Source organism: Erithacus rubecula (assembly GCF_903797595.1).
Source record: "Erithacus rubecula genome assembly, chromosome: 20".
NCBI classification, from domain to species: domain Eukaryota; kingdom Metazoa; phylum Chordata; class Aves; order Passeriformes; family Muscicapidae; genus Erithacus; species Erithacus rubecula.
The window spans coordinates 4847104-4872340 of NC_136672.1; the positions used below are offsets into that span (position 1 = coordinate 4847104).

General features: G+C 48.0%; 1 protein-coding gene across 11 annotated transcripts; it reads left to right on the plus strand.

Moving 5' to 3' along the window:
* The first annotated feature begins 3354 nt into the window (after window positions 1-3354).
* Window positions 3355-24222, plus strand: EXOC7 (exocyst complex component 7). Of its 11 annotated transcripts, XM_079323223.1 has the most exons (22): window positions 3372-3534; window positions 4326-4391; window positions 5407-5591; window positions 6262-6367; window positions 6861-7083; window positions 8126-8293; window positions 9312-9323; window positions 13820-13912; window positions 14843-14911; window positions 16074-16219; window positions 16450-16602; window positions 17016-17114; window positions 17695-17757; window positions 18079-18145; window positions 19572-19610; window positions 20638-20703; window positions 21796-21916; window positions 22329-22424; window positions 22696-22759; window positions 23270-23311; window positions 23461-23594; window positions 23969-24222. In XM_079323223.1, the coding sequence occupies exons 1-22, from the start codon at window positions 3475-3477 to the stop codon at window positions 24069-24071; spliced, it is 2175 nt and encodes a 724-aa protein (XP_079179349.1). In that variant the 5' UTR covers window positions 3372-3474; the 3' UTR covers window positions 24072-24222. The 11 variants fall into 11 exon arrangements, with proteins under 11 accessions (XP_079179356.1, XP_079179349.1, XP_079179352.1 ...); XM_079323226.1 differs by lacking the exon at window positions 9312-9323; XM_079323227.1 differs by lacking the exon at window positions 19572-19610 and having other exon boundaries at window positions 3373-3534.
* The last annotated feature ends 1015 nt before the right edge of the window (window positions 24223-25237 follow it).

Genomic DNA, 25237 nt, shown 5'->3' on the forward strand with positions numbered 1-25237 from the left:
GTGTGATACCCCCAGTGTGTGATACCCCAGTGTGTGATTCCCCCAGTGTGTGATACCCCAGTGTGTGAAACCCCCAGTGTGTGATACCCCCAGTGTGTGATACCCCAGTGTGTGATACCCCAGTGTGTGATTCCCCCAGTGTGTGATACCCCAGTGTGTGACACCCCAGTGTGTGATACCCCAGTGTGTGATACCCCACTGTGTGATACCCCAGTGTGTGAAACCCCCAGTGTGTGAAACCCCAGTGTGTGAAACCCCCAGTGTGTGAAACCCCAGTGTGTGATACCCCCACTGTGTGAAACTCCAGTGTGCGATACCCCAGTGTGTGATACCCCCAGTGTGTGAAACCCCAGTGTGTGAAACCCCCAGTGTGTGACACCCCCAGTGTGTGATACCCCAGTGTGTGATACCCCCAGTGTGTGACACCCCCAGTGTGTGATTGATTACCCCAGTGTGTGACACCCCCAGTATGTGAAACCCTCACTGTGTGACACCCCCAGTGTGTGATACCCCAGTATGTGATACCCCCACTGTGTGAAACTCCAGTGTGTGATACCCCCAGTGTGTGATACCCCCAGTGTGTGATACCCCAGTGTGTGAAACCCCAGTGTGTGAAACCCCAGTGTGTGACATCCCAGTGTGTGATACCCCATTGTGTGATTGATTACCCCAGTGTGTGATTCCCCCAGTGTGTGACACCCCCAGTGTGTGAAACTCCAGTGTGTGATACCCCACTGTGTGATACCCCCAGTGTGTGATACCCCAGTGTGTGATACCCCAGTGTGTGATACCCCAGTGTGTGAAACTCCAGTGTGTGATACCCCAGTGTGTGAAACCCCCAGTGTGTGATACCCCCAGTGTGTGATACCCCAGTGTGTGACACCCCAGTGTGTGACACCCCAGTGTGTGAAACCCCAGTGTGTGATACTCCAGTGTGTGATACCCCAGTGTGTGACACCCCAGTGTGTGATACCCCAGTGTGTGATTCCCCCAGTGTGTGATACCCCAGTGTGTGATACCCCAGTGTGTGATACCCCCAGTGTGTGATACCCCAGTGTGTGATTCCCCCAGTGTGTGATACCCCAGTGTGTGAAACCCCCAGTGTGTGATACCCCCAGTGTGTGATACCCCCAGTGTGTGATACCCCAGTGTGTGATACCCCCAGTGTGTGATACCCCCAGTGTGTGATACCCCAGTGTGTGACACCCCAGTGTGTGATACCCCAGTGTGTGATACCCCACTGTGTGATACCCCAGTGTGTGAAACCCCCAGTGTGTGAAACCCCAGTGTGTGATACCCCCACTGTGTGAAACTCCAGTGTGCGATACCCCAGTGTGTGAAACCCCCAGTGTGTGAAACCCCAGTGTGTGATACCCCCACTGTGTGAAACTCCAGTGTGCGATACCCCAGTGTGTGATACCCCCAGTGTGTGATACCCCCAGTGTGTGATACCCCAGTGTGTGACACCCCAGTGTGTGATACCCCAGTGTGTGATACCCCCAGTGTGTGATACCCCCAGTGTGTGAAACCCCAGTGTGTGAAACCCCCAGTGTGTGATACCCCCAGTGTGTGACACCCCCAGTGTGTGATTGATTACCCCAGTGTGTGATACCCCAGTGTGTGATACCCCAGTGTGTGAAACCCCCAGTGTGTGACACCCCCAGTGTGTGATACCCCAGTGTGTGATACCCCCAGTGCGTGATACCCCAGTGTGTGATTCCCCCAGTGTGTGATACCGCAGTGTGTGATACCCCAGTGTGTGATACCCCAGTGTGTGATTGATTACCCCAGTGTGTGATACCCCAGTGTGTGACACCCCAGTGTGTGATACCCCAGTGTGTGATTCCCCCAGTGTGTGATACCCCAGTGTGTGATACCCCAGTGTGTGATACCCCCAGTGTGTGATACCCCAGTGTGTGACACCCCAGTGTGTGATACCCCAGTGTGTGATTCCCCCAGTGTGTGATACCCCAGTGTGTGAAACCCCCAGTGTGTGATACCCCCAGTGTGTGATACCCCAGTGTGTGACACCCCAGTGTGTGATACCCCCAGTGTGTGATTCCCCCAGTGTGTGATACCCCAGTGTGTGACACCCCAGTGTGTGATACCCCAGTGTGTGACACCCCAGTGTGTGATACCCCACTGTGTGATACCCCCAGTGTGTGATACCCCCAGTGTGTGATTCCCCCAGTGTGTGATACCCCCAGTGTGTGATACCCCAGTGTGTGATACCCCAGAGTGTGATTTTTGTTAGATTTGTTACCCCCAGTGCAATAAGCCAATTATGACCCACAGAGACACTGATTATTTGTTTTAGAGCTGCACAAGCCTGGGTGCTTGTTGAGATACCATAAATCAAGCCATGACAGCTATCAAAAATTTATACATTTTAGCAAACAAAGGAATTTATGTTAATTGAATATAAGTTGCATAGTTCTCTTATTAATTATTATTCTATCTTCTGTTGGGAAGTTATTCTCTCGTTTGCCGTGCTAATTAGTCCACATGCTCAGTTTTTCTCTTTTTTTGGGTTAGTTGGTTTCTTGGGTCTGGCCCTGCTGGAATCACAGTTATTCAGTCAGAGCTGATTCAGTCCAATTCCTGAGTTGGTTTTATAAGTTTCTTCCTTATCTTGGGGGTTCTGCCAAATGTCCTCATGGCCTGAAAATTCTGCATTATTTGTGTCTACTATCAATAGTACATCCTTCTTCCCAAGCTTTCTTAACCTAGCTTTAAGTCTGAGATCATTTAAAAATGTCAAAACCTAAATATTAACAAGGCAATTCTACCAATAAGCAATTTGTTTTTCTAACACCTGGACATCACTGAGAACTTGCTGGCTGTTATATTTTTCACTCATCAAATATCCTTTATTGTTGATCAGGCTTGAAAGTACACAATGATCAAACATCAAGGAATTTTCTTAAGAAAATTTTACGCAACAGTGCCACGCTCAGGACGAGAGGACATAGTTTCAAGCTGTGCCAGGGAAGGTTTAGGTTTGAGATGAAGGGGAATTTCTTCACAAGAGTTGTGATTAGACAGTGGAACAGGCTGCCCAGGGAGGTGCTCCAGGTGTCCCTGGAGATGTTCAAGACTGGACGTGGCGCTCGATGCCATGATCTGCTTGACACGGTGGTGTTGGGGCACGGGTTGGATTCGATGGCCTCGGAATCCAAAATAATTGATCCTGTGATTCTGTGACCCATGGCGCCACTCCCAAGATGGCGGCGCGGCCCTCCCGCCACTCCCAAGATGGCGGCCCTCCCGCCACTCCCAAGATGGCGGCTCGCAGGGCAGCGCGCACGCGCCGCCACCCCCGCCACCCCTCGGGCCCTTCTTGAACGGCGCCACTCTCAAGATGGCAGCGGCGCTCTGTGCGCATGCCCGGTGCGCCCCGCCGCGCCCATCATGGCGGCGCGGCAGTGACGGGCCGGGCGCGGTGGGAGCGAGCGGCGGAGCGGCTCCGGCGCGATGATCCCGAGCGAGGAGGTGTCGGCCCGCAGGAGGGAGATCGAGGACAAGCTGAAGCAGGTGGGATTGGGCTTGGGACGGGCTGCGGGCATTGCCGGGGCCGGGGGCTGGGCCGGGGCCCGCAGCCCCCTGGCGTTGCCGGGGAGACGAGGCTGGTCTGGAGGTCCTCACCGGGCCGGGGGGGCGTCCCGGGACCCCTCAGGGCTCTCGTCACCCTCCTCCTGCCTTGGGAGCACCCCCAGGTCCCTCCAAGGCCTGGTTTGCAGGGTCGGGGCGTCTCTGCTCCCCACCTTGGGCCTGGGCTTCCCCTCTTGGTTCTTGGGAGGGTCTGTGGGCTCTCCTGTCAGGTGCTCGGCTGGAGCCTGTGGGACCGGCCCTGACAGGCTGCAATTCCCCCTCGGCCTGGGGGCTTTGGGGGCTTAAAGCCAGCCCTTGCAGGCTGCTGTTCCGCCCAGTCTGTGGGCTTTAATGACTTAACCCAGCCCTTGGTGGCTGCTTTGCATTGGACTCTTGGGTTCCTGGTGGATTTGGAGCAGTGCAGCACCTGTGTTGTGCTCTGGCAGGCAAATGTGTGTCCTGAGTTGTTGTGCCTCAGTGGGAAAGGTGTTAATTTTATATTGTGCTGACACTCATGGCATTGAAGGGAAACAATGAGTTCATAAACCCCTCACTCATTACATGACGTGTCCCCAACTTGGGTTACTTGCCTTGATTTCTCTCAAGAGGTGGTAATATTAAAATGTGGCTGCAGAATCAGCAGCAGAGTTTACAAGATTGGTAAAAACCTATGTGTAATGTGTAGTGACTTAAACCTTAGTGTTCAGAATTTAAGAGTATTTTTTGTCTTACAGGAAGAAGAAACTCTGTCCTTCATCAAAGAGAGCCTCGAGAAGAGTGACCAGCTCACCAAGAACATGGTAGGGAGGTCCTAGTGTTGAGCCTGGCTTTACTTTTTCTTAGGTTTTTAGGTTTATTAGTTTTCAGGGCTGTTGTTGTGCCCATCTGAGTGATGTGGAGCAATGAACCAGTGACTGGGCAAAGGGGAAACCTGAGAAATGCTTCAATACTGAGCTTCTCCCCTGCTCTGCTGAGGGCTCAGATGAGCTGTTGGTCTCATCTCTGCTACAGTCAGCCCCTTCTCTTGGGGAAAAGGTATTAAGAAGCCTCAGACTAGTTTTGTGATATTGCTTCATAATTCAGGTTTTGTTTGGAGTTTTATTTTGTGAGTGTTCTGTGTAAAGTTAAGAAGTAATTCCTGTGTTACAATTGCTCATAAGCCCTCAGTTTATATACTGTGTCCAGTTTTGGTCTCAGTGCTTTGAAGAAATCACAGAGGCATCCCCAGAGGAGCGTAGAAAACATGACATAGGAGTGAATCTTGTAGGAATTACCTTTTGCCCTAGGAAAGATGAAACTGAGGCACCCTTTTATGAGCTTGCTGTGGTTTTCCACCTGTCAGAAGTGCTATCACAATCCTCTTTAAAATCCAAATGTCTGTGGTGGAAAAAAAGGTTCTCACTAGACTGGTCCTTGTGCAGCTCCCATTTGAGTCTCAGTGATGTGGAGCAAAGGGTTTACAGGTTTGTGCTTTTCTTCCTCTTTTTACATGGGGCACCTCCAGGCAGCTAATGTGGATTTATTTTCTGTTGGCAAATAAAATTTCGCTTGTCCTTTATACTGTCTTGGAACATTTTCTTCACTCTTAGCAATCATTTAATTTGGGATTGGCCCATCCCTATATGGCAGGTGATCTGTTTTGTGATTGTTAATAAAAATCCATAGAGGGGTGGAAACAGCTGCTAAGAAGTAATGGAAAATTAGTAGCAGAGCCCAAAAATAAAAGCTAGGCCCTGAAGATCCCTGACTTCCCTACTGCTACCCCAGTCCATGGGAAGGAAGTCCTCAGCTGTTGGTTTCTCCCCTGGTGTGTAGGTCTCAATCCTCTCCTCCTTTGAGAGCCGTTTGATGAAGCTGGAGAACTCCATCATCCCTGTCCATAAACAGACAGAGAACCTGCAGCGCCTGCAGGAGAATGTGGAGAAAACCCTGTCCTGCCTGGATCATGTCATCAGTTACTACCATGTGGCCAAGGACACAGAGAAGATCATCAAGGAAGGGTGAGTTGGGCAGATAGATCCTGCTGGGAGCTTCATCCTGTTGGGTTTTTGAGATAGGGATGGGGTAGCTGACTCCATGCACCCATGGTGTGCTTGGTACCCTTCCCACACTCTTTCCTTATCCCCAGTCCACACTGACTTGACCTTCAGCCATTCCACAGGGCAAAGACAGCTCAGTCTGCATTGGGAACTCATCCAGATCTTGCAGAGGTGCTGCCATAGCAATCTCCATGAGCACTGGTGGCTTCCCTGTTTTCCTCTGCCCTTTTCCCAAAGGTTTTCCCTGCCCACTGAGGTTTCAATGCATCCAGAGTGTAGCAGAGTTGGTCTGGAGCCTCCTTGTCTGGGAGGGTGTTGGATGGCTCTTGTCTGGGTTGGGGTGTGCAGTTCCCTCTGCCTTCCCATCAGGGCCTGTCTGGGAGAGGAAAGCAAGGCTGAGAATTGTGTGCTGCTCCATCATCAGTACTTCTGCACTTGCTGTGTGGGTTGGGTATCCTGCTGTGGCACTGAGTGCAGGCAGAAGGGAATTCCATTATCTCCTCCTAGCTGAAGAAAATGAGATTGAGATTTTTCTTGTTATTTTTTACCCTGGGTCTGGTCTGTTGCTTTCTTGTTATTTTGTTTGCTTGCTTCTTTGGGCACTACTTTTTATTTCTGGTTTTATTTTTAGCCCCACAGGAAGGTTGGAGGAATACTTGAATTGCATGGACAAAATCCAGAAGGCAGTGGAATACTTCCAGGACAACAACCCAGATAGCCCAGAGCTGAACCGTGTGGTGGGTGATGGAACCTGTGGATGAGAGGGGGACAGACACAGCCCTGCTGTGTCCCCTGCTGGGACAGCTGTGGGTTTGCTGCTTGGGGAAGGTGGTGTTTGGGCACAGCTGAAGGAATGATTGCTTTGGCTTCTGTTTAAGCCTGTACTGGGCAGCATTTCTGCCCCTGGTATTTTGCTCTCTCTGTGTTGTGCCAGGAGGATTCTGAAAGCAGCTCTTGCACCTGTGGAGGAGTTGATTGAACCTCCCCCTGAGCAGCTCTTGTCAGTCCTTCAACTGCTTGAGCAGAATGGGTGATTGTTTAAATTCCCACTTGAACAACTCCCAAGCATTTTTAAAATTTTAATTCACTTTAGAAGTCTTTCAGATACAGGCATAGTTGGTGCTTGAAGCCTGCAGTACTTGAGAATGGTGAGGAAGGATGTTCTTATGCAAAAATAACTCATGAGTGACTGAAGTCCTGTTCTACTCCTGCCCTGCTGTTTTGTGCCAGAAATCCCTTTTTGAGCGGGGCAAGGAGTCCCTGGAGTCGGAGTTCCGCAGCCTGATGACACGGCACACCAAGCCAGTGCCACCCATCCTCATCCTGGACCTGATCAGTGGGGATGAGGACATGGACACACAGGAGGAGGTGTCCCTGGAGCACCTCCCAGAGAGTGTCCTGCATGACATCATCCGCATTTCGGGCTGGCTGGTGGAGAATGGCAGGAACCAAGGTGGGTGCTGCTGCCTGGGGGCATCTGGCAGCACTGGCAGCATGAGTGATGCCTTAGGGACACTTTTTAGTTCAGTCTTTCCAGCACCTGGAGATCATGCTTTTTTTTCTTTGTAATGAGACTGAGCAATGGTTTGTCAGTTGAACTGAATGAGCTAGGTAAGCAAAACACAAATTATGTTAATGCAAAGTCTGTCATGTATCCAAAATCCACTGCACTCGCACCTATAATGCCTTCAGATGAAGCTGCAGCTATCCAGTGCTCAAGATTTATAAATGTGCAAGACACTGGGCACTTAGTCCCATTTGGGAAATATTTATGACCAGAACTCTTTGTATGAAATGTGACCAAGGGCAGGGGAAAGCAACACAGACTTTCTTCACTCTATATATGTCTCTGCTTTCCTGTTCTGCAGCATCAAGACCTGCCTAGAGCTTTAAAATCCTTTATTAACTTTTCCTTCAGGATTGAGTGACTTTGTAGACTTGTACAGGAAATGTAAACTTTCACATTCATACAGTTCCAAGAATCACCCCCTACCTCAATGGTTTACTCCTGAGGGGGGATTACTGTGCCTACCAAGTATGATGGACATCCTTAAAAGCTTCTTAAGAATTTTTCCATGATCAAAGGCAACTCTTGCATGTAGAGCGTATTTTATTAGTCAGTTTGCATTCTACTTTGAAATTATGAGCACCTCATTAAATTCCCAAGTGCCCTGCATACTGCAAAGTGTGTAAAGTCTCTCATGCTGGAAACGGAGCACTTGAATTGACAATGTCCTGCACAAATATCTCCTGTCTTTTCCACCACTTAGTAGTGGTGGAATTAATGTTGTATGTGGTGGGAGGGCTGGAATGAAGATTGCAGGGGAAGGGTGAAGAAGTTTTAGAAGAAAATAAGAGAGAGGCTGTGGGAAGGAAGGATGCTGACGTGGGGTCCCACACCAATGCTTGTAACTCCCTACAGGGGCACAAAGTATCTGCTTTACCATGTCATGTTCCCTGTGTGCTATAATCCCATTTTTCCCTTGTCTCCTCAGATTTCATGACAGTTTACTTCCAGATCCGCTCTGTGCAGCTCGACCGCTCCATCAAGGGGCTGAAGGACCATTTCCGTAAGAACAGCTCTTCCTCTGGGGTGCCATATTCCCCTGCCATCCAGAACAAAAGGAAGGACACCCCCACCAAAAAGCCAATCAAGAGACCAGGTGAGTCCCTGAGGACGGATCACTGCACTGGGTATTGGCACATCTTCAGGCCCTCTCATTGCTGAGGAATCTCTGTGTCTAAAATGTGTTTGTAGGACAGTTAGGTGAGATTTTGGAGGTAAGCACTTCTCTGCTCTGGGTTCAGCATTGGGATTACAGACTCTCTGTCTCTCAAGCCATCAGGTCTGTTCTCTGGGTACTGTAAAGGGAGGAGAGAGGCCCTGTGTACAGGCCTTAACAAAGGAGATGAGTAAAAAGAGACCTGAGTGGGCTGTAAAAGGATTTATTCTGAGAACACCTCAGATCAAATCCTCAGCCTTGGCATATGAAATATAGCCCATGCCACAGCAAATAGAAAGCTCTTATCTGATAAAACACCTCACTTCAATATTCATATTCACCTTACTTCAGTACTTCATATTAGTATGAATAAATTATTGTTGTGCTAGAAAGCAAGAAGCCCCCAGGAGTTGAGATGGAGATTAAGTAGGTGCCTACAAAAATGAGATACAACACTGTCAGGAGTTTAGAAGGGCTGTTAAAGCTTTTGCCTCGGCCTGTCTCAGGAGGGGCTGTGAATGTGGCTGTGGGTTATTTCTCCTCTCCTCACAATGCAGGTTTTTTGCTGCATTTGGTGCAGCTGGTGAGGTTGGTCACTCTGGGAGTGCAGGACTGGAGTTCCCCATCTCTGCAATGTGCCATCTAGTGGGAGCACAGCCAGGAGGGACAGCAAAAGCCAGCACAGAGATATTGATTCTCTGTGTCCCAGCATTCTATTGGCTACTCTGTAGCAGTGATGACATCAGAAAAGTTCATATTTCTGTAGGTTTACCTGGCCAATACTCCCCTATTTTGTCCACTTTGCCCAAATACTCTTTATGGGTTCAGGAAAATAGTAAGAGGTGTGGGTAATAGTAAGAAGCTGGGAATGAGTGAGATGGGATGGGGAAAAGGAGGAAGAAGAAATACCCATTTTAATTGTGTTGTGTTTATTTTTATAATCCTGATGTGAATGCAGTCCTCATCCCAGGTAATGTGTGTCTATGTGTGTGTGTGCTGGCCCTGGTGGTGCTCACTCTCTTTACTTCTGTGTGTGGAGAGGCTTTGCTGGGCCTCTTCTTGCTACAGCAGAGGGTGTGCCTGGGATATTTGGGGAGGGAGGGCTGCCTGGGAAATGCTGTGGCATCCAAACATCACCCCGTGGTCTTTTAAAATCAATCTGTGTCATTGCCACTGTGCCCTGGAGCTGTCCTTGAAAGCTGATGGAATTGGTCTGTGTATTCCAGTGAATTTTCCCCCCAGCCTGATAAGGCTCAGAGGCACTAAAGGTGCCAGTGGGGATCTGTAGTTGAGCCATGGGAAGCTCAGGTTGCAGATGCTTTAGATTTGGTCAACACTTCTCAGTTGTCACCTGATCCTGAAAAGGTTCCTGTGTTTTTACTGCTGTGAATTCAGCATGGTCAGCAAACATTTCTGAGCAGCCTGACAAGTGATAGTATCCCCCCTGTGCTCTTAGCTAAAGAGTTAGGGATGGGGGAGATACTTTGTTTTCATGGGCAGATTACTGAAAATTCCTAGGGATTTTTTAAAAGAGTCTCAGATCTTGGATGCTCCCATAGAGAGGAGCCCACACGTTGGAGAGCACAAGTTCTTACAAACATTGGATAACACAAGTTCCTACAAACATGGCTCCTCCAAAGTGGATGCATTTGGGCATCCAAAATGACTTGTCATGAGGAAAGTCTTAGCTGTAGATGTGCCAGAAGGTTTTCATTTTATGCCCAGTTCCATTGGATTTTGTGAGATGGAGCAGGTAGAGAGCATGGTCTGAATACACTATGGAGCTGATGGTGCATGAAGGAAAGAGTGTCTCAAGTGATCCATTGGGTTATTGTAATGTCAGGAAAAAATAATGGCTCATTTGTCTCCAATCTTCCATGAAGCAGACACAGAACCACACTGTAGCTCTTGAAGGACAGTGGATGTTGAACCTCATATACCAGCCATCTCTTATGTCTGCTGAATTGTACTTAAGTGAAATTACAAATGGAGAAAAATAGTCTTTGGGCAGAGATTCACTGGTTTTTCTATAGTTCCATTAGCTTTTAAGTACAGCTCTTGAGGTGGAGGTCTCACACCATCTTCACACTGGCACAGTGGCTCTCTTCAGAGCAACATTATCTGGTGGTGTTTGAGTCCACTGGGTTTAGCCTTTGTTCAGTTTGGACAAAGGTTTTTTTCTGTTTCTCTTTATTTCAATAAGTAAAGCCAAGTTCTGCCAATCTGGTTTTCAAAGGAGTTTTCTGACAGTTTCAACAAGAGACTTGATTTCCTTAGTCCTTGAGGATGAATATCCCAGTGCACACCCCAATGCACACTTTAACCTGTTGCAAGGGGTAAATAACAAACTAAATCTGATATGCTGTAGCTTTTTGTACCACAAAACAAAGCACAAGAGAGACTAAAGGGAAGGTGAGGTATTAGGGGCAGGGTAACAAGGCAGAGATAGTCCCAGGGACTGTGTTGAATTCTAAAGAATATGCTCCATATCCATGTGTTGTTTCAGAGGGTCTTCATCTCTCTGTTCCTGTTTTGTCTGTTGATGTACCCTGTGTTGTCTCCTATTATTACATCATGCAGTTAAAAATCTGACTGCTGGAGATGCTTCTAAAGCAGAGTTGTCTCCTCTTAAGTGACACTTGACAGGTCAAGTTGAGCTGATGATTTGTGGGCTTTTTCTGGTTTTAGTTTGCTCTTTGGAATGTCAGCACTCCCTTTCAGACAGCAGGTGTATTCAGGTTGCCAAATCAACCTGCTGCAAACATATGTGCATAAAATGAAGTTTCTTGATGCCTGTAGACCCTGTGCTGTTTTTAGAGCCACAGGCAGCTCTGCACTTTTGGGGCAGGACTGGGGCTACCTGGCCTGGCTGCCTACAAAACCAGAGAACATTGTCTGGTTTCATGCAGATTCCTGCAGCTGGTACTTGAGGAAAGAGGATGTGTTGCCCTCCTGCTTGGATAGAAAGCTACCTAATGGAAGTGAGAAACAAGAGAATGAGTTGCATTTGGAAAAATGTCCCATGCATGCCCAAATCCCACTCTATAAACAATTGGGCAGCAGAAGCAAAGGTTACAGGTGTTTTTTGGCCTTTGAAGGCTCCTTTCAGATTACAGGGGAGCTCTTTGCCAGTTTCCTTAGTGCTCCAGTGAGGTGGTACCTAAGGGCAGGTTGAGTGGCAGAATAAAGAGCCCATTCCTGTTTCCCAGACTGATCACTGCCTGGCTTGAATGTGATATTTTCATTAGTAGCTGAAACACAGTCCCATTTGGTTAGGGAGCTGCTTAATAAGGAAAAACAATCCTGGAACAAAAACATTTGGCTTCCACCAGAATCCATTAAAGCCTAATTGTGAAGCCAAATCAGAGGGATCCAGAAGCACTGAAGTGATGCCCCTGGACACTGAACACTTGGTGTGTGTCAGTAAACACAGGTAATTGTGCTTATGCAAATAAAATACTGCATAATCAGCTCTTGAAATTGAGAAACAGGAAAAAAATTGAAAAAGAGAAGAAATCATCAAGGGTGGGCTGTGAGAACATCTGCTGCATAGCTATGGAGTGAGAGCCTGCTGACAGTAGTAGCAGTTGCTTGATTTTCACACCAATTCATCCTCTGTTTTTATTCTCTTGTATTTTCCCCCTCCCCTTAAATGCTTGAAAATGGGAAAGATGGAAGAACAGTGCCTGGGTTGTGCTGCTCTGCAGCTGCTGGGCCATGGGAGCAGCAATGAGGAAGAGCCCTCCTTGCTCAGAGGAACTTGCTGGTGTGCCCAAACTCTTGAGGTTTCTGGAAGTGGCTGGGAATAAAGTGGGGATGTGGGATGTGAATAGCATCAGGAAGCTTGGAAGAAGAGGCACAGCCCCCAATTGATCATGTGGCAGAAGCTTGGGAACAATGCATCAGCCAGCAAGGGTCTGAGACTTCCCATCTCCCTGGTGTGGGTCAGGAGGGGACAAGTTTCTTGCTAGAAGTTTTTCATGGATGTGATTTTTTTTTTTTCTTTACAAAATGGTTGAGAACACTCTGAAGTGGTAGAAGGACATTACCAGTGAAATACTACATTTTGGGAACCATGTTTTGTCATTTAGTAAGTGCACCAGGTTAAGGCAGTTTGGTAATTTGAGGGGAACTTCTCTCATGTTCTTCCCCAGGTCTCGAGGACCTGAAGTCTCTTTTCCCTTGCCATAAATCCCTTTATGGGATGAAGCTGTCCTGCACCCTGGGTTGTTGTTCTGCAGCAGTGTGTTCTTGGGCTCCCCTCAGCATTTGGGCAGCCAGCACTCATTTCCAGGCTGCACTGTGGCTCACAGTTAGTGATCAAAGCTGAGATCTTCTGCATGTTTGAAGCATTTATTCCTTTATAGCACAAGAACAATTCTTAACTTTAGCAGCATTTTTATATTTTTGGCTTCTTCATTTACTCAGCCCAGTTCTTTTTCGTTTGGGTCTCCTATAGAAACCCCTTCTACCTTCCCAAAACTTCCAGCTCCCTATTGTGCAGGCAACAGCAAAGCTCTGCTATGAGAGGGTGTCAGTGTGCTTGTGATAATTGTAGCTTGTTGCATGACAACTAACCTTTTAATGTGGAAACACTGCCTAGGCTTCAGTTGTCACATTAATGCTTTGTTTTGTGCTTTCCAGCTGTATATCCAGCATTGCCTTTTGTTCAGTTCTGTCTGTTTTTTTTTATGTTTAAAGTATAAATCTTTTAACCCAGTGTTATTTTTTTTCCATGGTTTTAATTGATTTGCAGTTCTTTAGAAGAGAAGTATCTTGGGGATTAGAGTGGCTTAGTGCAAGTTACACATGGGTGGGCAGCATCCATTATTCTGGGATTCCTGTGATGGGAATTACTGCTGCAAAAAAAAGCCCAGAGGTTGTCACCCTTTTACTGCTTCCTGTACCATTCCTTACCTTGGCTCTGGGACTCCTTATGGCTCTTTATTGATTATGCTCAGAAAATACCCCTCAGAAAGGCACCTCTTACTAAGTGACTGTAGTTGTGGCTCCAAGGAGCAGGCAACATGTTGCCAGACAGGAGTTGTCCATATGCAAAGCCCTGCTTCCACAGCTCAGGAAAAGCAGCAAACCTTGTGTGCTTGGATGCAGGGCACCAACATCAAGAAACCCATCACAGAGACAAGGGATCTTCATGCCTTCCCTTCTCTGGTTATGTTCATCACCCAACCATAACCATGCTGTGTCTCCAAACTGATTCTGTATGCCTGGCTGGAATTTATGCCCCCAGCCCCAAAGCAGGGAACCATTCTGGAAATGCCATTGTATCTGCACACTTGGGCATGAGTTTGGGGTTCACATTCCCGTGCTGAGCATCCTCATTGCTGCCCAGCATCCTCTTGCTGGGCCCAGGTGACTTGCTGGTGGAGGGCTGGTGTTCTGGGTTTGTTTTCTTTCACTCATTTTCTAGGTCTTCTTGTCTCTTCTCTCTGGTTCTGGTGACAGGCACGATCCGTAAGGCTCAGAACCTTCTGAAACAGTACTCTCAGCATGGTCTAGATGGGAAAAAGGGGGCCTCTAACCTCATTCCTATGGAAGGTAATCACAGCTCCAGCTACTTCACCCTTGACTCTCTCTGTGTATCAGCCTTGCTTTCCCAAGTGGGGCTTCCATTAGTTCAGTGCTTGGTGGACAGCATTGGATTGGGAATCCAAGGAGATGCTGGAAGGCCAAATTATTTTTGTTTTATTTATGCTATTTATTCAAAATTTACTATCTGAATTTCAAAGTCTTTGTAAGCATGAGTAGAGGTGGAGAGGAATGTTACCTTGAGGCTGACCCACCACAGCCACCTGGGTAATGGAAGCTCTGCTGACATCTGTTTGTGGTGTTCTTGTTCTCTTTTCTTTTTGCCTGAACTTGAGATAGTCAGTTTCCTAGTGACCTTTCCAAACCTGGTGCTGAAGTGTTGGACCACAGGTAGCTCAGTGCATTGTGTCTGTACATCTTCTCTGTGCAGACCTGCCTAAATGGTTGTCTCCTATTTTCTGACCTACTCTGCTCCTGGAAATTTTGTCAGATAAGAGAGAAGAAGCTTCAAAGCATCTCTAAGATTCCTGCCTCCTGCTATGAATCCATCCTGAGCAGCACCTCTGCTGCAGCCTGCTAAACCCCATATGGGGAAAAATCCTCATGCTGAGCAGGAGAGAGGTTTTGAGTTTGAATTTTTAATGGTTGTGGTGCCTGATGCCTGCCATCCTATTCAGAAAACCTCCTGCAGGAGGTTCAAGGTACTCTTGTGGTCCAACAAACAACTTCACTCACACTTCTCATCAGGTTTCAAAGGGTTGCTACCGCTGTATAGCCCAACAAAAGGATTTGGTCAGGAAGCATTCCTGGGACTGTAGGGAAAATTATATCCACCAGATCAAATAGGCCAGGCTTGAAGCAGCTTGCAGGCAGAGTGAGCATCCTTGCTGTGAGCCCTGGATAAACTGCGCCTGTGTTTGTGCGGCTGCCGTCTCACAGGTCATGAGCATGACTTGCGCGTTAAGCACCTTTCCGATGCCCTGAGCGACAAGCACGGGCCGCCTGCGGGTAAGTACGGCTTGGCACTGGGGCTGGCAGCCAGCTGCACCCCTGCTTCCCAGCCTCTTCCACTCTGTGGAACACTCTTGTTCCCCCCCATGGGCAGTCCTGAAGCATGAGCCTCCTCTGGCTAAGAAGCTCTGGCTCTTCTCTGTAGAATTCCTTTCTACTAACCACACCCTGAGCCCTCGGAAAAGGAGCCCAGTTTTGTCCAGCCAAAGGTCGCCATGCTGAGGGACATTTTCCTGTAGGTGGCTGCTGGTCTGTTGGGTGCTGAAACAAAGCAAGCAGGAAGGGGATCAGTGCAGCACACATTGCAGTGCACCACAGGCAATCTGTGTGTCCTCTGCTGACCAAAACTTCTGAAATATCAATCTGAGGCACCTGACAGCATAGGGAAGAATTGGTTCTTTTTGCATCAAAACTCTCTGGGAGGAGAGAAGCAGCAGCCTATGGCTTAGAGAAGGCCTCTCTGTATCATCTTACTGTCTTGCAGCATGGGGTCTGTCTGTGTCTGTCCTGCAGATACATCCAGCAGTGGTTGGCATGATGGCCCTTGTGTCACTTCTCATGCCTACCATGTAGGATCTTTGACCGAGATATTAATATTCTAGAACTCAGATATTTGTATGCAGCACTGTGTAGCAGATAACTCACCTAGCTGTGCTGATATTCCTGCTTCGTAGGATCTAAATGCTCATCAGCCTTTTTTTTATCTTGTTTCTGCAAGTGGGAAGAAGCTGCCTTCCAGGACAGCCTTTATTTCCCAGAAATGTTGATGCCAAATGGTAGCTCTTCGTCTGCATGATGGATGGAGATAAGGAATTCTAAAAATACAAGCAGAGATACTGAATAATTCACCTCAGACCTTCCTGAGTTTAGTACTCTGTGTTCAAGCCCTTGATTAAATTTAGTATGTATCCCAGAAGAGCTCCAAACTTCCCTTCTGTCACGAGGCTGGAAGGAGGTGGTGCCCTGATGTGCATTTCCTGAATTGCAGATTACTTTTCCTGCCTCTTGTAGAGTACTCAGAGATTCCCACACACAAACCCAGGACAGGAGTGGTGAGATGACTCTTGTTCTCACACGTGGAAGGGTGCAAAGCCAGAGCCAAATTTCCCAGAGGAACCTCATGCTCCTTGTGTAAACCAAAGGCCTCTTGCCCTTGCAGGGAGGGACGATGTGTTCGACATCGAGATCGACGCGTACATCCACTGTGTCAGTGCCTTTGTCAAACTGGCCCAGAGTGAATACCAGCTGCTGACAGAAATTGTCCCAGAGCACCACCAGAAGAAGACCTTTGATTCTCTCATCCAGGTCAGTTGAGCCTCTCTGCTTGTAAAGGATGCTGGCTTGTCTTCCAGGATCTGTTGAGGGAACCAGGGCCTGTACAGAACCTAGAGGATATGTATTCAGAATTCCTCACTGGTGCCATAAATGAACCATCAGCCAAATGTTCATCTGGAATGGGTGTCCTGCATTGAGCTCTTTGTGCTGCCTGGGCAGAAGTCCTGCTCCTTCCTCATGAGTCTCTGGCTTTGTTGCAGGAGTCATTGGATAACTTGATCATGGAGGGTGATAACATTGTCTCAGCTGCCCGGAAAGCCATCATCCGACACGACTATTCAGCTGTGCTCACAATCTTCCCCATCCTGAAGCATCTCAAGCAGATGAAGCCAGAATTTGACCAGGTCTTGCAGGTAAATGTGATGGGATTGGAGAGGGTCCTGTGGCTTGTGTTACCTGGAGAACCTTTTGAAACAGATTATCACAGTGGCTTTGATCAAAGGCATGCTGCTTCTGTCCCCCAGCATGGACTGCAGTTACACAAATGCACCTTGCTCCTTTCTGAGCTGGTGAGCCAGCAACTCAGCATCTCCCAGCAGCAGCTCTTTTCAGTTCAAGTCCTGACCCCAAGGGACCACCATGACATCTTCCCTTTCTGCCTGGAGAATATGGGATTTCATGTGTTGATGGTGCTGCAAATATTCTTGTAGCATGTGGAGGAGCTGAGAATGAGATGCTGGGGTGGGGGATGAGGGAGGGTAGGTGCTGGGTAGAATTTCAGATACTATTTGTTTTCCTTTTCTGATCTATTGTGGAACTCTTCCAGGGAACTGCAGCAGGCACTAAGAACAAACTGCCAGGGCTGATCACTTCTATGGAGACTACTGGTGCAAAGGCACTGGAAGAATTTGCTGACAACATTAAGGTAGGATTCTCCTCAGTGGTCTCTAATCAGGCTTGGAAGAGAGTTTTTTGGAGCAAAACCCCTAGTTTAGCTTTGTTTTCCATGAGATCATGTAGTTTCTGACTGAAGCAGGAGCTTGGATTGTTTGGGGCAAATACCAAATGCTTGGTGCTGGTTCAAACACAGAAGGCCTTTGCATAAGATCCTTAACAGGCACACTACAAATAATTTGACATGAGCATCCAGGCCTCTCCAGATACCAAGTCTATTTTAGAATTAATCCTATTTAAAAAGAAAGTAAATTTGCTGCCTTGAAAAGTTTTGGAGGACTCATGTTAATCTGTTCCTGTGGAGGGTGGGCTTGGTGAATGGTAGGTGAGCTGGAGGTGTGATGGTCACATGCTGAGCAGAGCCCTGAGGTTCTGAGCTGCTGGTACCTGGCAGCTGTGGTTTCTGAGCACCAGGAGGTGGCACTGCAAGAGCTGGGCCTGAGGGTGTTGGCAGTGGCTGGATGAAGAAGCCTTCAGCTCACTTGAAGCAGCAGTTGTATTGTAGGTGTTTCCCCTGACATGCTTATCCTATGTCTCTCTTCCCTTTTCAGAATGACCCAGACAAGGAATACAACATGCCCAAAGATGGGACAGTTCACGAGCTCACCAGCAATGTATGTGATGATTTGAACCATGCTTTGTGCTAAACAGCTCCTGAGGGAGTTCTAAAAAGAGCAGTAGGGAAACTTCCTAAATTAAGGTGTCTTGGCATTAACAGTTAGACAAGTACCTGGTTTCCATGGCAGGATGAGCTGGTGACCTTGCTCAGCCATGGTGAGACTGTGTGGGGAGAATCCAGCAGTTCAGAGGAGTGTATTGATTTGTTTCTTGAATGCTTGTAAGTGTGGGTGGACAAGTGATTCTTCATGATCCTTAACAGTAGAGCACAGGAGATGTAATGTTAGTTGCTCCTAAATTCCCTCCCTTGCTTCCAGGCCATCCTTTTCCTGCAGCAGTTACTGGATTTCCAGGAGACAGCAGGTGCCATGCTGGCATCACAAGGTATGTACATGCATGGGGCTTGCTTGGGCATGCAGTTCCTTCCTCAGAGTCCCTGGACATCTTCCCTGAAATGATCAAACCTCAGCATGCACTGTGAGCTTGTTCTCCTCCTGTCCTTCACCCTGTGGTTTGTCTTGTCCTCCCATCTGCCTTGACATAGTTGATTGTCTGAAGAACTCCAAGGGATGGCAGAGTTCCTTGCTGGCCTTCCACACTTGCTCCTGGCAGGTACAATGAGGATGGTGTTTACTGCTGGTGTGCTCTGAGAGAGGATGCCTGGGTCATTTAGCTCCAAGTGTGTCCCTGGCCCAGTGCTGTGTGACTGTACTGGAGTGAGGGTGGCTGCTCCAACTGGGCTCTGTGTGGTGAACAGCACCATCCCCTGCTCAGAGTACAACAGCAGCAGCAAGAGTCTCCTCAGCCTTGAGATATGGGCAAGCTGGGACTCTGGAGCCATTTGTCACCCTGTCAGAGAGCAGAGTTTTAGTTCTGCTCTCCAGGCTGCTGAAGAGACTCACTGCAGAAATAAATGCATAGATCAGAAGCTGAGAGCTGCTTGTGTAGCTGGGTGGTGCTGCTTATCAGCTGGAGTGGGATTCTTGGTTCTGTACAGAGTAGGAGCTGCAGGCTCTGCAGTGAGCTCTTGGCTTTGGCAGAGCTTGTGCTTTCAAGGAGTTTGGAATACAGCAGGCTGGAGGTTCAGGGGGCAGAGGGCCCTAAGGAGGCACAGGCTGGAGAGGGTTAAAGAGCCCATTAGAAGCAGAGATAGGAGGAAGCTTAGAGCTGCCTCCAGGCTGTTACCTGCAAAGTTCCATTTGAAAATTTTTGCTAGCTCTAAATCAGCCCAACCTAAAATGCCTCTACTTTTGCCCCATCTCCTCTAGCCACTGCCTTGTGCCTTTTCCACTTACAAGCTCAGTATGCTCAAGCCTTTCTGGGCCTTGGCTCTCTCTCCTTGGCCAAAGAAGTGGTCTGAAATTTTTCTTGGAACAATCAACCGTTTCCCATGCTGTCTCCTGAATGGTGATGTCAGCACTGTTTGGAAGTCTTGACGTGTAGTCTTGCAGTGAGATCTGTCTTAGCTGGTTGAAAAGTCAGCTTAGATTTGATGTAGCTTTGTCTTGAAAGTGGCTTAGGACTTGATTTGGAATGAGGTGTTGTGCTAAATACAACCAATGGCAATGCAAACAATGTCTCCAGCAGGGGAAGGAGGTTGGACTCTGCTTTCCTCTGTGATCTCCATTGCATTTGTGGCCTTGGAGGGACTCCTGCCTGGTCTCCTGTGCACCTGCCTGTGGCTGCTCTGTGTTAATATCTGCTTTGTTCTCAAATGAATGGTGGTCTCTAACCTGTCTTTTTGCACTTTTGCATTTCTTTTTCTCTCTCATCCCTCCCCTTTTCTCTCTGCTCTGCCTAATCTCTGTAGTTCTTGGGGACACATACAATATTCCTTTAGATCCCAGAGGTAAGCAAACTTACCCACACCTACCTGTTCATATTGCCTCAGACTCTGGTGATGTATGTTAATTCTTTATCCTCTAGCAGTTGTAAATAAATTAACACATAATTGAAAAGGGGGGAAAAGGGGAGGGTAAATAATCCTTGCCAGTGGGCTGGAGAGAATAGGGAGGGCTTGTCAGCAGCAGACAATGAGGGATGCCACAAGAGCTGAAAGAGGCTCAAGACACTCTGATGGCACAGAATCTCTTTGGCACAGGTAGCAGATTGGCCCAGCTGCTGTCGTGCTTTATCCCTTGTGCACTCAGCTCCTCATTGTCCAGCTCCCAGCAACAGGAGCCTCCAGGCCTTTCCCATGGGGTGCTGGTGAACCCAGACCACCCGAGCTGGGTCTGGCTGCCAAACTCTCTGGAGGGGGCAGGAGGAGGTGGCCACCCCACGTGTCTTGTGGGCCCCATGCCCACAAGCCCTCAAGGGCAGAGAGGCATCTCCAGACAGAGGAGCATGTGCCAGCCTGGAGTCACTGCTGCCTGTAGGGGCAGCCTCCCATGCTGGCACAGTCCTTCCTAGAGCCAGGCAGGCCCTGTCAGCAGCCATGGGGATGGCTGAAGCTTTCCAGAGCCCTTCTGCTTGTTTCAATTACTGTTGTGTGCTTGCTGTTAACAGCTCCAGCTCGTTGTTCTGATTGCCAATTTCTAGTGTTTACCAACCCTTTCCAGGCTGGGGGAAAGTATGGGGAGGAGGAGTTTAATGACTTTGTGAAAGGATGTTCCCTGAGCACCTGGAAGGAAAGGAGAGATTTCTGCAGGGATGCTCTGCACTTGATGCTCACACAAGGAGTGAGGGTGCAGAGCTCTTACCCCTCACCCTGGATGAGGTGCTGACAGTGGGCTCTGGAGCAGGAGCTGATTTCACTGTTGATGGGAGCTGATTCCATAGCAACAGGGATGAGGCTTGTTGGAATAGAGGCAGGCTGACCACACAACCCCCCTCTTCCCAGGGCATGTTAACTGGTCTAAGACTTTCCTTTTCAGAGACCAGCTCCTCTGCCAGTAGCTACAGCTCAGAGTTCAGCAGGAGACTGCTGAGCACCTACATCTGTGAGTACCCTGCACACCTTTGATGCCTTAGGATTTTAGCTTTTGTATTTTTCACATATTTGTAATCCTGCAGTTCTTTAGTGTAGAACTCTAAACTCCATATAAAGTGTTAGCTACTGCTTTCCCAGACAAAACAGTTTCTCTCTAAGCCTGGGAATCAAGGATACCTCACTATCTCAGGCCCTGAGAAATGTAAACAAAAGTGAGCTGGGGAGGAGCAAACTTAGGGTAAATTGCTTCATTACCTGAAGCTGTAATTGGAAGATTAACCCCCAGTTTGCAAATTTATAAAAGTATAAAAGTTATAAAACCAAATTTATATAAGTATGAAAACCCATGACTTGTCATCCATTTTTGGGTGTCGCCCCTGGTGGGGCTTTGTCTGTCTGAAATGTACCTGAAGCCCCTTCAATAAATAAAACTGCTTTATATTTTTTCAATTTTGCCTGGCCTCTGTTTTTAGGTAGCCCCTAGAAGGCATCACCTTCCTTCTTCTGCCCCTGAACACACCTTCACTGGGCTCATTCCTGGGTGAAGAGCACAGGCTGTGTCTCTTCTCCATGAGATCTTTCCACATTTGAGCTGGAGTCTGATGGGAGGGATGGAAACAGGGTCAGACTGGGAGTTTGGCTGTTAGAGTAGAACAGGACAAAGCACAGTGCAGCAGCTCACTGTACTGCAGAGCTGTTCCCTTAAATCATTGTCACCTTCAGCCCCATGAAGGCTCCCAGCTGCCAAAGGGAAGTTTAAGAAAGTGAAATCAGTGATTTCTCTTTCTGTTACAATGGAGATCAGGTCCTTCAGCTTCTGAGAGCTGAGCTTGCATTGTAGCTGGTTCTGGGAGTTTTCTCTGAACTCAGAGTGCACCTCCATTGCCAAGGCATGGAAGGCAGTAGATTGCAGAGAGGCTCTGATGGCTTGTTGAAGAAAAATCTGTGTAAGGAGTGTGAAGTACGTGTGATTGTAGCCTTAGTACAGGCAGTCAGGCCAGTACTGTTCCCTTTGCTGTGGCCACAAACAGCTTGGTTTGCTTTATCCATAAGAAGAAGTTTCAGTACAAAACTTTTTTTTTTCTGTTTTTCCATCTCTAAGGCAAAGTTCTGGGCAACCTGCAGCTTAATCTGCTTAGCAAATCCAAGGTTTATGAAGACCCAGCTTTGAGTGCCATTTTTCTGCATAACAACTACAACTACATTCTGAAATCTCTGGAGAAGTAAGTGTGCCTTGAGTGAATCTCCTTCAAGTCCAAGGCTGATTCAATGGTTTTGGAGCAGAGCTCTGCATTGAGAGCATTTATTTGCCAGCCTGTCTCATATCTGCTTTTTCTTCTGTCCTTGAAACTGCCTCTTTGAAGGTTTTGCAGTGTTATAAACATCGCATTACCTGAGAGTGGAAGATAAAAGCATTAGGAAATGCCTTAGGTTTTAGAGAATCCTTTGATCTTGGGAAGATTAAGGATGTGGCTTTGGATAGTAGCTCAGAGTTGCTTCTGTCTCCCAGTTTCCACATTTCAAGGAACATTTTATTGTGAAGGGCTGAAAGGAAATTGATGATGGCAGGGTTGAAATGCTGCCATCCTGAGAGCAGCTGGCTCAGGTGCTTCCTCAGGTTTCCTGCTCTTCCAGGTCTGAGCTGATCCAGCTGGTGGCTGTGACACAGAAAACAGCTGAGAGGTCCTACAGGGAGCTCATTGAGCAGCAGATCCAGACCTACCAGCGCAGGTCAGTGACATCCTCTGCCTCTGGGAGCTCTTTGGGAGCCAGTGCTGCTGGAGCAGGGGGAGAGATACACCTAAACCAGAAACTTGTCTAAAACCAAAGCAGAGTATTTTTTTATTTCCAAGTGATTAATCTTACTCAGGAAGGGGTCACTGTGGGAAGTTTTGGTGTTTGTATTGTGTGAGTTGGCCTTTGGGTCATGGGTGAAGACAGAGGTGCTCTAGTAGAGGTGTGAGTAACTCTTTGCTTCTCTCCCATCTCATTGCACATGCAGCTGGTTGAAGGTGACAGATTACATCTCAGAGAGAAACCTGCCTGTTTTTCAACCAGGAGTAAAGGTGAGAGCATGGGCAAAGATGGCTTTACATGAGAGAAATTGCCAGAAACATAATCTCCTTTGTCATAAAAATTCTCAGTAACTTTCTTTACATCTCATGCCAGTATCACTCTGCAGAGTGAGCACTGTGGCTTGCACAAGTAGACAGCAGCAGTGCCTTCTCATCCACCCTGCCCCAGATTCATCCAAGTCTTTTAATCTCTGCCTCCATTCTTACATCTTCACCTGAGCAGATATCTCTATTTTGGATTTTCAAAACCCTGAGACCTGCCCTTGGAAAGGGCTGGAAGCATAAAGAAATCTACTTTTTGTCTGTTCTGGCTGAAAATTATCCTTGTTAAACCCACTTCAGCTGAGTGTAGGGTGTGCTGCTGTCTGTATCCCTCTCCTCACTGTTGTAGGAGAGGGAATCCAAATCAATGTTTAGGTTGGATGGGGAGTTGTGGGCAAACACTGGTGTTAGATATTTATTTCTGAAGATGAAGTAAGATCTTTTCCCTCCTTGTTGCAGCTCAAGGACAAGGAGAGGCAGATGATAAAGGAGCGCTTTAAGGTAAGGAGGGGCCAGAACATGCCCTGGATGATTGGGACAGAACTGCCTGAGGAGGAGACCTGGTGACCAGCAGGGCAGGGAAGGAGTATCAGACTCAGTGTGGAGATGTGACTGCAGATGGGATGCTCACTGAGTTTCTCTTTGCCCAGGGTTTTAATGATGGGCTGGAGGAGCTGTGTAAGATCCAGAAGGCCTGGGCAATCCCAGACATGGAGCAACGGGACAAAATCCGCCGGGCACAAAAAACTATTGTGAAAGAGACCTATGGTGCCTTCTTGAACAGGTGAGACCTCCTGCAGCATTGCCCTTTCCTCTTTGGGTTTACTGAGGCCTTTGGGGCCTTGCATAGCCTGAGCAAGCCACTTGTCCTGTCTTAGCTTCTCTGCTTTGCACACTCAGACATCCCCAGGCTGACCTTGAGTATTTGCAGACATTTGCTGTCACGCTGATTCCTTGGTCAGTGAGCACAAAGCCCTGAGCCACCCTGGGCTCTTCATGTAGAACTTGTGAGGCCAGTTGTAACCAGGTCACTTGCTCTACACAGGATACTCTGTCACATTTCAGTGGGGTGTGCTGGACTGGAGCTGATTTGTGACAGAGGAGGGGCCAGTGGGTCTCTGCTGTGTTCAGCTGTTTGTCACCTGTTTTCTTTTGCAGATATGGCAATGTACCCTTCACCAAAAACCCTGAGAAATACATCAAATACCAGGTGGACCAGGTGGGGGAGATGATTGAGAAGCTGTTTGACACATCAGCATAAATTTCCAGCTGTTGTGAACTCTCCAGATGCCAAGGTCAAGCCAGTGCTCTCAGCAACCCTTGGAATTCCCTTCCCTTCTCCCCTGCCCCATTGTGGTGGGCAGGGTGTTATACTTGTATTTATCAGATTTATAAACCTGTGGAAACACTAACTCCTGGCTCTCTTTGCTCTGGATCTGTGGGATAAGGCAAAGTCTGCCCTGTGGGCTACTGTGTTGGCACATCCACCTCCCCTGGGTTTGTGTTAATGCCTTGATGTGCAGCAGGCAGGGGAGTGTGCTTAAAAACAAAAAGAAGGAAAAATAGATGAGAAAAAAACCCCAAACCTGTATGGGTACACTCCTTCTGTTAAGGGCAGGAGGCTGTGAGCTCTAAATGGTGCTACCTGCTTCCCTGATGGGTTTTAGGAATCTCAGTTGTGTAGGGTCCCAAATCATTTTCTCAACTGTTTTTTAATGATGGGCTTGATGCTGATTCTGGTGTTTAGGGGGTACAGGGATGTTTTACCCCAAAACCAGATGTGCCTCAGTGCTCTGTTCCAGGTGAGGCAGTGGCAGTGGGTGGTGGCAGGGCCTGGAGCTGTGACAGAGCAGAGGGAGCTCTTGGTGACCTGGCTGGGTGCTGCTCCTTATTGACCTGAGGCAGAGCAAGTGTTCCCATAGTGATTTCCACTCAGCACCTTCTTCCAATCCCTGTTCTTTGTCTCCTGTCTTCCTAAATCTGATGCATCTCTTCCCTGCAAGCAGCCAAGCCCATTCCCTTTGTTTAACCCATGGGCATGGCATGAAGAGCAGGTGCTGCTCTCCCACGTGCCTTGGAGCAATCCTGGCAGACTTTGATAGGGGAGCTGGACTCTGACACTTTGCACCAAGGCTTTTCAGAGTGTTGGAACACCTGTGTTGTATCTGTGGTCTCTGGGCAGGCACTTGCTGTTCTCCCTCCCTCCTGCTGCTCTCCCTCCCTCCTGCTGCCTGCTCCATTGTTTGCCTGTAACAATTGAAATACAATTGGGTTTCCATAGAGGAGCATTGAAGAGCTGCTGCTTTGCAGTTTGGAGCAAATCCATTATTCACCTGAGCAGTGTTTACAGCAGTGTTTGCTGGTGTCTGATTAGCTCAGCAGTGGAAGAGCTGTTGGATGTTAGAACCTGGATGAGAGCACAGGTAG